Here is a 12,298-nt window from a genome sequence, read left to right on the forward strand (position 1 = left end):
CCTGGAGGGCACCAAGCACATCCTAAATTGATTTCTTAATTTTCTTTAAGCCTGTTTAAACTTCAGCGCGGAACTATTTGCACTGGTCCATCAGCACAGCCTGCCTCTCCAGTGCACAGCCGCAGGATGCGTCACACAGTCCTGGGTATGGAGTACCAACCAGAGCTGCAGATACAGACTGCAGATCCTCCTCCAAACTGAAACTCCCGAAAGAAAACACTCTGTCTGACCCTACAACCCGACTCAAACTCCTGCTGTATCCAGTAGCCTTCACTGAAGGACAAAGGGATCTCTTCCAGCTAACCACACAAGCTATCCAGTCACACCATGCACATATACACAGTTGATACCCTAGACTGCTCAGAGCTGTAGCAAAAGGCCATCCAAATTCATATCACTCAAAGACTTTTCCCATACCACTGCTGTAACTTTGGGGGTCAGGACAAGTGTAAGGTTCTGGTGCTGCTGGAATCCAGATTTGCAAATAAGCACCACAGGAAGTGCAGGAAACACAGATGTTCAATCTCAAATCACTATTATCTGCACTCTTCCTCAAGCTTTCAGCTGGAAACCAGGAAGGCTGAGGTTTATTCTCCTCTTATTCTCTTATGGTTTATCCTCTTCCTTCCAAGACAAACAGGCTGTTTTGTGAAAAACTAACTTTAACAGGACCTGGTCCTGTCAGTCTCCCAAGACTTGGACAGGCTTAGAGCAAACAGGGTCCCCTGTGCTCCTTGCTGTTTGGACAGGTGGGAACACAGCAGTCAGGCAGAAGAGCCGCTGGAGAAAGTCATATCAACTCAGCCACCCTACAGCCCTCTAATTCTGTTGTTTAGACTCATCAGGGAAGAAAATTCCTGAATGTGATCGCAATGTGCTGGGCACTGATTTTACCTGGGTTTACATTAATCCAATGTAGCCTACAGAATAGATTATCCTGATCCTCAATCTCCTTTCTCTGAAACCAGGACCTTAATTTGAAATGCCTTCTCATTTTTGAGCTGCACCAGGCTTTTTGGTATCAGCAGTGACCTTGGCAGCTTCCAGGATTACAGGCTTGCAGGAACATAGAACTGGAAAAAATCACCTGGATTATCAGCTCATGGTGCTCTAATAATATAGGTGGTCACATTATATAATCTCTTTTCATAAACTCTTTTTTCTCTGTTTCCCAAATCTCCAAAGCCTGTATAAATCCTAGATGCAAATAGATGCAAGTTGCTTCATCACATTAACCCCCCCAGGGGAACATAAGGCAGGCATTCCCAAACCAGCTGTGCAGGGAGCACCTTGGGTGTGGAAACAGCACAGACACATTCACAAGGTGCTGCATCAAAGCAAATAAATCTTATCGAGCAGCAGAACTCATTATCTCAGTTGCAGTGCTGGACAAACATATTACTCCTGGGTTCATACAGCTATGTATGCAGGCCACAGTATGGCACCATGGGGACTTTCAGACCAGAGAATCAGCTCACAGACTACCAGCTCAGGGAATTTTTCCATGAGCTCCATTTTATGATTCTCCAGGGCTTTGCTGCTCTGGAGCAAGAATCCAAAATCAGTGTTATATAACATTAAGCGTCTTTTACCATATTCACAGAAATTCACACCAGGCCTGACCTCTAACATGCATTCAGGAAAACCTTCCTGCAGGCTCAGAACCACCGTGTTCCACATCTTAACCTCTCTCGGCATCGACTGAGGCTGCGACTGCTGCTCTTCATCCCATCAGAGCTTCAGTTGATGCCCGATGTGTTTATTTGCCATTCCTACAAAACAGGTTCCAGCCAAAGACCTACAGGCACAGCCAGACTTCCCCAGCAATAGCTGCCCTAGGCTTGGCACCAGAACAGAGCAAGGAGGCCGTTTTCCTTGGATAGTCACTTGCTTTGCTGCTATCAGATGCATGCTTTGAAAGCCACACCATAATGACCGTACTTTTCACTGCTGTAGTTACCTCTCATGAAAAAAAAAAAATCCAAACAAATAATAGGAAGACCTGGCGTGAGGGAGAGCACGTTGCTAAGACCCAAATTTGGCAGCAGAGTTGGATTTCCAGTCCCTTGGTGGTAAAACTGATGAGCTCGGAGCCTAGGGGGAAAAATTATTCCAGTGAATGGAAAGAGAGGCTTTTAAGTGACAAAAAGGCAAGTAAAAGGCAGGTCAGGAAGAAAACCAACAAAAAATGTTTCAAAATGAGCTTGGCAAGCTTACTGGCACTATTCTTGCTTGTATGGTAATTAGTAGGTCTAGGTAAGATCTTCACTTTCACAGGGCTCTAGAGAAAGAAATCATTTCTTGTTGCAATAGGCAGCCGGCCCTCTCACAAACACTCAGCATGTACTCTGTACATGGCTGTAAGAAATGAGGAAATTATCTATACCCACTATAATCTGAGATCAGAGCGATGAATCCAGTGCTTTCCTACCAGAAGCCTAGCAACAGCATGGACCTCCCCTGCCTTGGTCCCTCCTGCCTTTGATAGCTTCAGCTGTCTTTGAGCACAGGAGAAGGATGGTTGATAAATTGCTTGCTAGGGCTGCTGCCCCTTCCTTTCAACCTTTCTTGTAACAACAGACCTCCAACAAGGCAACATTCATACATGCGACTCTCAGAACACATCATGCTCTTTAGAAAATACTTGGAATGAAATGACTCTAGATTGTATCTTATGACTCACAGTACACACAGATTCATCTGCTCATAAATGAAAAAAATAGGCTTTCTTATCCAGAAAAGGGTTGAACACTTTTCCCACACTCAAACCACTTTGCTCCTGGCTGTTGCCAGCAGAATGCCTGCCCCTGTTGTCAGTACAGACCTCCTCCCAAGCAAAGACCCCCCCCACCTTCGTAGCCCCAATTACCCGATGGTAACTGCTGACTAGGAGCCCTCTTGAGCAACTCAGGACTCCACACATCTGCAGGTAAACAGGAATGAGTGCATGACGACACTAAAATAGTTTTAGATGGTCCTTTATGAACAAAAAGAGCCCCTACACACACCTCCTGTATGTTGAAACTCCTTGAGTTTCGACACCGATTATCAGACCTATGCGTTCGGTTTTCAACATCAGAAAGACTATCACACTGTCTCTGCTACAGAAAGACTTTATACAACTGCATCCTACACAATGAAAGTGTTAAGATAAATAGTCTCTCTTGCTATTTATTGGCACAGCTAGTCTGCCACCTTCCCTTCCCTCACAATGCCAAGCATTAGGTCACCACAACAGATACTTTAAGTTTCCCACTCTTCAGCTCTCCACAGCCCACAATCCCCTGCAGTTTACAAGGCCCTTATTTAAGAGTATCCTGCAACAAGTTTCACCCGAGGGAATACAGTTCAGCGAGCAGGAATGTCAGTCTGAACCAAGGCTACACCACCACTTCATCTCAGAGACAGCATTATAATCAGGACGGGACTGTGATGTTGCAGGTTGTTGTGATGTTTGGGGTTTAGTACTCACACCATACTATAGCTGCAGAGGAAGGTGCGTTCTCATTTTATTATTTGTCAAGTGTGACAGCATTCAGTATTGCACAAGCTCTTGAAGGAAGACAATTCTGTAACATGCACCCTTGGGGGACACACACACACACATTATGGTTGCTGTGGGAACCTTAATTCTGGATTTCAGGACTTGCATATTTAAAACCTCAAATTTAACATTGCATTAATGTAGCTTCATGCATTGAATTAAGGAATGACTCAGTACAAATCACCATGCATCTACTGAAGTCCTGACATTCCAAGGACAAGAAGCACAGGACTGAAAAGACACAGCATGGGAACAAGAAGGAAAAGAGGGGCAGGGGGAAAGGGAGAGGAACCTGTGAGCAGAAAAGCAAGAAACCAGCACAGCCGAGGCACAGCAAACCCCCGATCAAACCAGATCTGTCACTCAGGGCTCCTTGCTCTCACTGCTAAAGGTTATGCAGCCCATCAGGATAAAAAGAGCTTAAAGCAGAAACACAAATGAGCACAGAGGAAAAGGTTCCTGAAAGGACTGAGGAGGGGAAGATTCCTGAAAGTAGCAGGGTAACTTGTACTGAGAAAGGAAAGATTATACCCAGATAGCAGAAATTCACTGATTTTTTATTTAATCATCATGGCACAATGCCTGGATGATGCCCTTGAAACTCCTTCAGCTATTCAGGCATTTAGCACTTCTTTTCCCCACTCCTCTGAAGTTGAACTGCAAGGCAAGCATAGCAATAGCACTGCCCAAAGTTACGGGTGCAGGCAGAAGCAGCAGCCCATGGAGGGATACTGGTGTTGGTGTGCCAGCAAGTGTCCCAAAACTCAACCCTATCTTAAGGATCTAGGACAGCACTTCATCTTTTGGGCCAAAGCTGCCCTTTACACAGACTGACACCCTCTGCTTTGTACTACCGTGCCCACACACCCCTTGCCAGAAAGGGCAATTCTCCTCAGCTCCCACACTCACAAGCCGGCATCCTCCATACTTCAGCCGGTAAAGGAACATCTCCATTGTTTACTGCTTATCTAAAATCAGCAACAGCACGGCTGAACTAACTTCTATTACCCCACCCACCAAAAGAAGCACAAATCTTTGCTGAGCCATGGGACCTGCCCAACCTTTCTCCCTAAAAGCCAGCACCCCGTTTTGGGGCTCCGCATGCCAGGCCGCACGGCAAGGGGGAAGAGTGAGGAAGGTGAACGTGCCTGCCAGCGGGGCCAGCTGGATGAAACCAAGCAAGTGTGCATACCCCAGCGCAGAATCAAGTTACCCTGCAACAAAGATAGTGTGTGTATGTGCAAAGGAAGTAAAATCCTTCTGCCCGGCTTCCAAAGCTCGCTTTGTTGCTAAAATAAACCAGTGTTTGTTCCTGGGAGTGATGGGAAGCTGGACTCCCAAAGCAGCAGCAGGGAGAGCCTCCACCTTCAAACCCAGAGACTTTTTTAGAAGACTCAAAACAAAAACTTGGGAACCGATTACTCTGCACCTCAAGCATCCAAGGTAAGGAACGCAGGGGCGAACTGCTGATCTCAAGGGTGCCCAGGAGCAGACAGAACTTCACGTTGATAACTAACAGAGCAGCCTAACAGCTGACTGCTCCAGAGGAAATTCCAGTTCTCGCTCAAAGGCTGAAAATACATATACACTTTCATGTATGCTTTTACTTTGCTTGCTGAATCTATGTAACGCTTCACACGTTTTTCCTGACATTATTTCCATACTCCACCAGAAACTTGAGTAGCTGTGCCACTTCTGGAAAAACAACCCTGCATCCAACTTCTGTCGAAAAAGCTTCTTCCCTAAAGCCCCAAACTGCAAAACTATCTATTCCCTCCCTGCTCCTCTCAAACTTCAGCGACTACAGATGCCTTTCAGCAGCACTCCTCCACTCCCTGGGCTGTCTCTCAGTAACACCAAAATCCCATAAAGCGGAAGCACATGGGAACAAGTCGTATGCATAGGAAAAAAAATAATTAATAAATACATATATACACACAGGTCTCTCAGATGGCAGACAGTGAGCAGCCTTACACCAAACATTTTGTCTCTGAAGCACCTGCCCAAAACTTCTTCCTCCAGAGGAACTTAGAACCACAGGAAAAGCCTGCTCCATACCCAGTTAATACTTGCTCTAAACATTCTTTTTTACAACGGAAAACTAGAGCGCACTGAGTGTAGAGGCTGCAGAGAGCTAAGCCCAACAATGAAGGCCGATCACATTAGTGCAGAGTCCTTCAGCTTTCCACTCCTTATATGTGCAAAGTGTGCAAGCCCTCACACACGCTTCTCTACTCACCCAGAGGTACATCATGTTAGCCTGGGTCCGTCAAACCCAGTGAGGTGATCCGGCAACACAAGAGGCACTTCAGAGAGGCTGTCGAGGCCAAGGTTGGTTGAGGTTTTTTTGCTTTTGGTGTTTTGGTGGTTTTTTAAGGAAAAAAAAAAATATATAATATCCAAATGGCTCAGTTTGAGGCTTAGAAAGCGTCTCGCCTCCTCCTCCACCCCCCTCCTCCAGCTCTGGCTGCTCTGCGCTCTTCTCTCGCACTTAATCTCTCCCTGGGAGTTCCCAGCCCCGTGTGTCTGTACTGGCGTGCACAGCACACACTCTGCATTCGCCTCCAGGGAATTTCTCTCTGTCATTCTGCTTCTAAAAACACAATCTCGGCCTCACAAGATTCTTGCAAGAGGCAGGGATGGGTGGGGTTAGTAATAAATGCAGCCCAGCTCCCAGTGCCCGAGTGCTTACTTTAGACAAGGGATATTTAGACGTGAACCAGGCAGAGCGTTGTCCTCCAAGGTCACTGGGGGTGAGGACCCATTCCCTCCCACTTGCTAATTGCTTCTGCCAGAACCATGCTTAGGTGCAAGCGCCCTGCACGGTGCTATAGGCAGGTTCTGCATGTCTTCATCCACCCCATTAGCCAACACCCAAAAATTCGGCCAAAATTCAGTAGCTGTATTTAATCATTAACCACTGACAGGCACCGAGGAACACAACTACAGGGATCCTGGAGCTAAGGAGGAAACCTGCGCTGTGCCAGCCACCCTGGAGCTCCCACAGGAGCTCACTGTCAGCATGAGAAGCGCCTCACAGATAAAGGGGTTAATTTTCTTTCGCAGGTGGCTCTGCATGAGTATTTTACAGGCTTGAATAGACTGCTAAAGGGAAAGCAGCAGCTGGCTCCGGTTCCTCCGAGCGTATCGGGCTCCTGCCTGCCTGGCGGCAGCTTCCCCCCAGGTCTGAGAGGGGCAGGCACCCTTGCAAGCTCTGCGCTCCCGTTTCAGGCAGCCCCAGCGCGGGCGCACGACACACTTGCCCCAGCGCCCTCGACAAGCTCCAGCAAGCCTTTCCCCAAGCGAGCGGCTCCTTGTCCCATCCCCCACGCCCGTGCCACAGGACAAGTGTCACCTCTCATCTCATTAATCAGTTAAACCGCTCTTCCAAACCAGGAAAACGGGTTTCTCGCCCCCTTCCCTTCCCTTCCCACCTCAGGATGAAGAATCGACTTCCCTCGCTCGGCTCCAAACGCAATGTTAAAATCGGCCTCACCTCAAACCGGGGGGGGGGGGGGGGGGGGGGGGGTGGTGGTGGAAGGAGGAATATATATAATAGAAAAATAAATCATGTTTTCATTGAGGCACTGGTCTCCTTGGAAATGAGTTTAGAAGAAGTATTTTTATCTCAGCTAAAGATATAGAAATGGTGCTTTTTTCACGTATCAGCTCTACTTCCTTCACCGACAGATTACAAGAGCACAATCCAGCGGGCTTGGAGCAAAGCAAGCAGCCATGCGGCCTGCCGTGCTCCACCCACAAGTCAAACCCTATCTATCTCCTCATGGAGCAACAAATGGATGGGCCTCCTGTGGCAACCAGCGCAGATATCCCAGGCAGGCTCGGGGATCCCTGGGCTCCCCTCACCTTCAGCAAGCCACAACCACACCCCAAGCCAGGCTCGTCCTGGGTACAGGCACGAGCACGTGAGATGCTGACAGGCTCTGAGGAAATAAATACATGGCTATCACTGCAGTCCTGTATAAAAACCCAGAGAAAAGGCTTATCGCTGAGACCAAGACATGGCAGCCACAGGGAAGCACTCATCAGAGGCAGGCAGGATGCTGCTCAGCTTTCCAGCAGCCAGGAAAACCCAAGTCCTGCTGCTCAGGGGAAGGAGCACAAGTCTCGATTCAGGAAACTTGAATGATCAAGAACAGCACCTCTCGGGCTGCCCGTCTGCCCTCTTTTGGCATGCCGGGTCAGATTGAGAAGGTAAAAAAAAAAGCGATGTTTCTAAAATTCACTTAGAATCATAGAATGGTCTGGGTTGGAAGGGACCTTAAAGATCACCTACTTACAGCCCACTGCCACTTTCACTAGGCCAGGTTGCTTACTGCACCAAAACCTATGTACCACAGTCTCCAAAGAGCAAAACATGAGATCCATTCACCTCCAGTGCTCCAAGAGGAGTGAAACAGCATCAATGCTGACATTTTTATCAGGGTTGGACACTTCAGCAAACGTTTCAGCAGCAGGGTCACAGCAGCAGTAGCTATATGAGTTTAGCCAGCCTGCACACTCAGGCAGCTCAAATAACCTTGCACCAAATAACCTTGATGGCATTTTCAAGGTTTTCTTCTGATCCACAATCCCAAACCAAAATATTATTTTGCTGTCATTTTAATGAAAGCTGAGATTCCTTGTGTGCAGAAGAGAAAGGGAGAAGACACATTTCGGATGAGGAAACCCAAATAAATCCTACTTTTAGACATGAAAAATATGAGTGCTTAAAACTAAGCTTAAGAATGACCCAGGCACTCTCATCTTTAATCCCCATGGGATTAAAAAGAAGCACTTTCAGACTAAATCTGTTTTCCTTAATTTCAATAACTGAGACTGGTTACAAATCATCCCAGCAACTCCACAGTTGGACAGGTCACATTCAGCCCCCGCAGCAAAACATGACCTATAAACCCTCCTTGAATCATTCAAATACTGGCTCGAATCCATTTGCCACTGTCGCTACTAGGCCACCACCTCTCCGTGGAAGGTATATGGGAAGATTACCGAGAGCAGCAGACTTCTGGTGATGAAATCCCGTCGTCCTGGAGCACTTCTTGATGAACTGCAAGAGCAGGTTTCTCAATGCTCAGTATTCTCAAGCAGTGAGAGGAGTGCCCAGACCCGTCAGCAAACGCTGCTGCAGGGTGCCTCTAGAGGCACCGCTGTTTCAGACAGAACTGGTGGCAGTGGGGTAACTATATTAGCCTTCAGATTATAAACAAGAAAATTTCCTACTTGGCCAATATGATTTGGGGGTGGGAGGAAGAACTAGATGAGTTACCAGGCCTTCTTTAAGTTTTTATTCAGATTATATAGATCTTCAAACTACATTAGCTAGTATGTAAAAGACAGCAATAGAAGACTTTTTTTTCTGGAACATTTATCTTAAGAGAACACAAAATACTCCGTAAGCAGCAAGAGGACAGTGGTATGTTAATCAGTCTAATTCCAGGAAAACAAAGACAGACATGACTAAAATGGTCTTCTGAAACAGGTAGCTAGGTCCCTCTGCAAATGCTTTGTCTTAATCCTAACAGCAATGCTTTACAGGATATATGTCAGGGAACCTGGAAGGCTGCGGTGTGTGGAAATATACATGATCTCTCAGGGATCCTTCCCATCTCAAAAAGGATTAGAAGCAGACAGAAAAAGATTTTGAAATTAATAATACCGAGCTAAGAGAAAATTGTTCAGAGTGGTAGCCTAGTGAAACATTGGTCCCTCTTCTCTGGTGGGAGGCTGTTGGGTAAACCAAAGCGAACAGGGAAGAAAGCAGTCTGCAAAGACATTAATGCTTGTTAGAGAGGTAAGGAAGGTCTTAGCAAGTAACAAAAGGGGAAAGAGGAATAAAAGGGAGCAAGTAACCACCTATTTAATATTATATCAAGGTATTTGCCAAAATAAGAGGCACTGGTAAAACAGAGAAAAAAATTCTACCTGCTTCTGTACCAGTATCAAAAGTCTTACTTCCATATAAAAGGATTGCATCTGCTTAGCTGTGTGCATAAATTCAACCCTCAAAATACTGCTGGTAGGTAAGTTTCACATAAGCCAAATGCTTAAAAAATAACTTGCAAAAGATTCTTCTAGCCTACTTAGGAAAGATCTGAGTGGGCAAACAGGGAATAGGTACGGCACAGTTTCAGACTGATGTTACCAGTTTCTAGCTGATTGTGTCTCAGAGGCGTATGATTTCAAATGCTCGTGGATTAACATTCTAGCCGATAAAGCTCAAGACGGTACGAGGTGGTGTGTCTGCCTCACACTGCTGAAATCACATTAGACAGTATGCAGGATGAGTGACTTGCTAAGCACCTCTTCATAATAGAGGGAGAAACCCATCTGATCACCAGGAATTTCAAATGCAACAACACTTGCATGAGGCATCGGGGGGCTAATGCCAAAGAACACCCTTGAAACGTCCAAATTACAGAAAACAATTTCTTAGTTCAAGAAGTGTTACATTGAAAATGAGCAACTCCATACTCAATTCTATCTTGACACAAAAGAGCAATCAATTGTAAAAACAGAAATTAGCGGTAGCTTAAGCAAAAATGATTGTGACAATTGCATTTGGATATATGAAAGGAGAACAGAGACCAAACCAGTGTATCTACATAAATACTCAGCACTTCAGTGGAACCACAGGTACACTGGCATATTTTTCTTGGACAGTCAGATTGTTTGTTGGGCTTCCCTGTGACATCTCCAACACTTGTACACATTCTAGCACGTGAAAAAAAAAAAAAAAAAAAAAGAAGTTGAGAGAAGGAAATAGAAAGGAAATCAGGAAGGGGGCAAGTAAAGTTTACCCAGGAATCCTAATGACAGGAGGTGAAATCCACAGCCAGAGCTGGAAGATGGTGAGTTTTTCAAAGCTTCTTAAGAATAGCAACCCCAGCAATTGCCTTGACCTGCTACTACAGGGAAAAGGTAGAAACATTCCCAATACTGAAGAAAGAACCAAAGCATTCCATATGTATTTCTGTTCTATATTTGGAGAAAATTCAGCTGTTGCAGTCTGTGATAACAAAATGCTTTTCATTCCAGCAGTGACTAAGGAAGATGCTCCAACAGCCACCCAACAAACAGCACTGTGGTCCTCTTATCTAGCTCGAGCTTACAAACAAAAGGGATGTAACCAGATAACAAGTAGGTTTTAACCAAACTACAGCTGTGAACATATTCCAATGGGGACACTCAGGAAAGCCAGCAGTTTGCATCGAACTGCATGACCTGTATTTGCAGTTCTAATAAGCCCTAACTACAGCACTAACATTAAACCTGCTGTAAGGCCAAAAGTACAACTGTGATGCAGTGACATCCCCAAATGCAGGTGCTTGCTGGAGCTCATATTATTAAAGCCCTGCTGCTGTTAGCTAAGCTCAGCCAAACAATTATACCTCTGTCAACACCAGAAGACTGCGTCAGGAAAGCAGTGTTACCAGTGAAGCCACCAATAACCAATTTCTGCAGCATCTGAATTTTCCTAGAAGCATCCAGGTTGGAACTCTTCCACTAATGAGAGCTAAAATAATATCCCAATGCTGAGCGAAGCGAAAAGATGAAGTGGGGTCTGACAACAGGAGGTTTGCAGAACAAAGATGCAGGTGGAAGGCCTCGGGTGGGGGAGTGCAAATTAAATGGCACACCTGAATGCATCTGGGAGAGCATTTGGATATCTGAATGAAAAATACTGACCATAAAAAAATCTACTCCTGATGTTTAATAAGGCTTCCTGGCAACCTCACCTGTAATACAAAACCATAAAAGAGTTTTAAAAAACAGCCTGAACTCTAAGATGAAATTCTTTTATAGTTAAGAGGTGCTGTTGAATCTATGTGTTCCTCTTCACTGTGCAGTTTTCCTTGGCTGAAACCTGGGAGGGGAGGTTGGGGCAGGCTGAAGAGGAAAATCTCATTTCAAACCAAAGGAAAACAGTTGGCCTCACAGCCAAGAGCCAGACTGAGTTTCCACATCTTATGCAGAAGCTAGATTCAGAGAGAGGATGAAGACTCAATAGTTGTCACACCACAATAAACACTTCAAGAACCATCTACTAAAGGTCTGAGTGGAGACAGGAAGGGAGACATGGTCTGCGGTGCTCAGAGGCAAGTTTCTCCAACACAGTGGCTGCTTTCCCATGGCTTATCTGCCTCTGGCAGAACACCCCAGCAAGAGAACAGGGGAAATCATACTCCTGCTAGCTGTGGGGTTTGGGCATGCCTTGTGTCTTGGCTTTTATTTGGTTTGGTTGGTTGATTTTTGTTTTGTTTGGGTGGATTTTCTTTTCCAAAGAAGATTAGAGACAGGGCTGGGAGCTATCTGGAGAGAGGCACAGAAGGCAGCCCTGGGCACACATGCAGTTCCTACGGAGATAAGAGGATCTTCTTTGAGGCTGGTTTACCCCTTTGGGTGCCACTGGAGACTACCCTGGTGGCAGAGTACTGCTCATCTGCGAAGCCTCCCTCCACTCAGGATCCTGGCATTATCTCTGATTATCAGAATTTCTGAACCACAAGATAGATTTCCTGTCAGCATCCAAAAGGACTCCAGGAAGCCTCTTTCTGCATTATCCTGTTTGTGAAAGGAAGCACGAATACAAAGTGCATACAATAAATCACCCAGAAAAATACCACAATCCCTTTTAGATGTTCTGCCAAGCAAATAAGCCAAATGTTGGCATATAAGGAAAGAAAGACATTTTGTTATAGAGCAACCCATTTTATTACTGGAAAACTGGATTCC

The 12,298-nt window shown here is 45.7% G+C and overlaps 1 protein-coding gene across 29 annotated transcripts in view; it reads right to left on the minus strand.

Moving 5' to 3' along the window:
• Positions 1-12,298, minus strand: part of RBFOX2 (RNA binding fox-1 homolog 2) — a 166,434-nt gene that overhangs the window by 101,899 nt on the left and 52,237 nt on the right. Inside the window, exon 1 of one of the 29 annotated variants that reach the window (XM_062602655.1) lies at positions 5,784-5,989. The exons of the other annotated variants lie outside the window; for them this stretch is intronic. Coding sequence (XP_062458639.1) covers positions 5,784-5,798 — 15 coding nt within the window. The 5' untranslated portion in view covers positions 5,799-5,989. Of the gene's footprint in view, positions 1-5,783; positions 5,990-12,298 lie in introns of those variants that run through there. 29 annotated transcript variants of the gene reach the window in all.

This window comes from Pezoporus occidentalis, unplaced genomic scaffold (assembly GCF_034315485.1).
Source record: "Pezoporus occidentalis ecotype Australia unplaced genomic scaffold, CSIRO_AGI_Poc_V1 ctg78, whole genome shotgun sequence".
Lineage (NCBI taxonomy): Eukaryota > Metazoa > Chordata > Aves > Psittaciformes > Psittacidae > Pezoporus > Pezoporus occidentalis.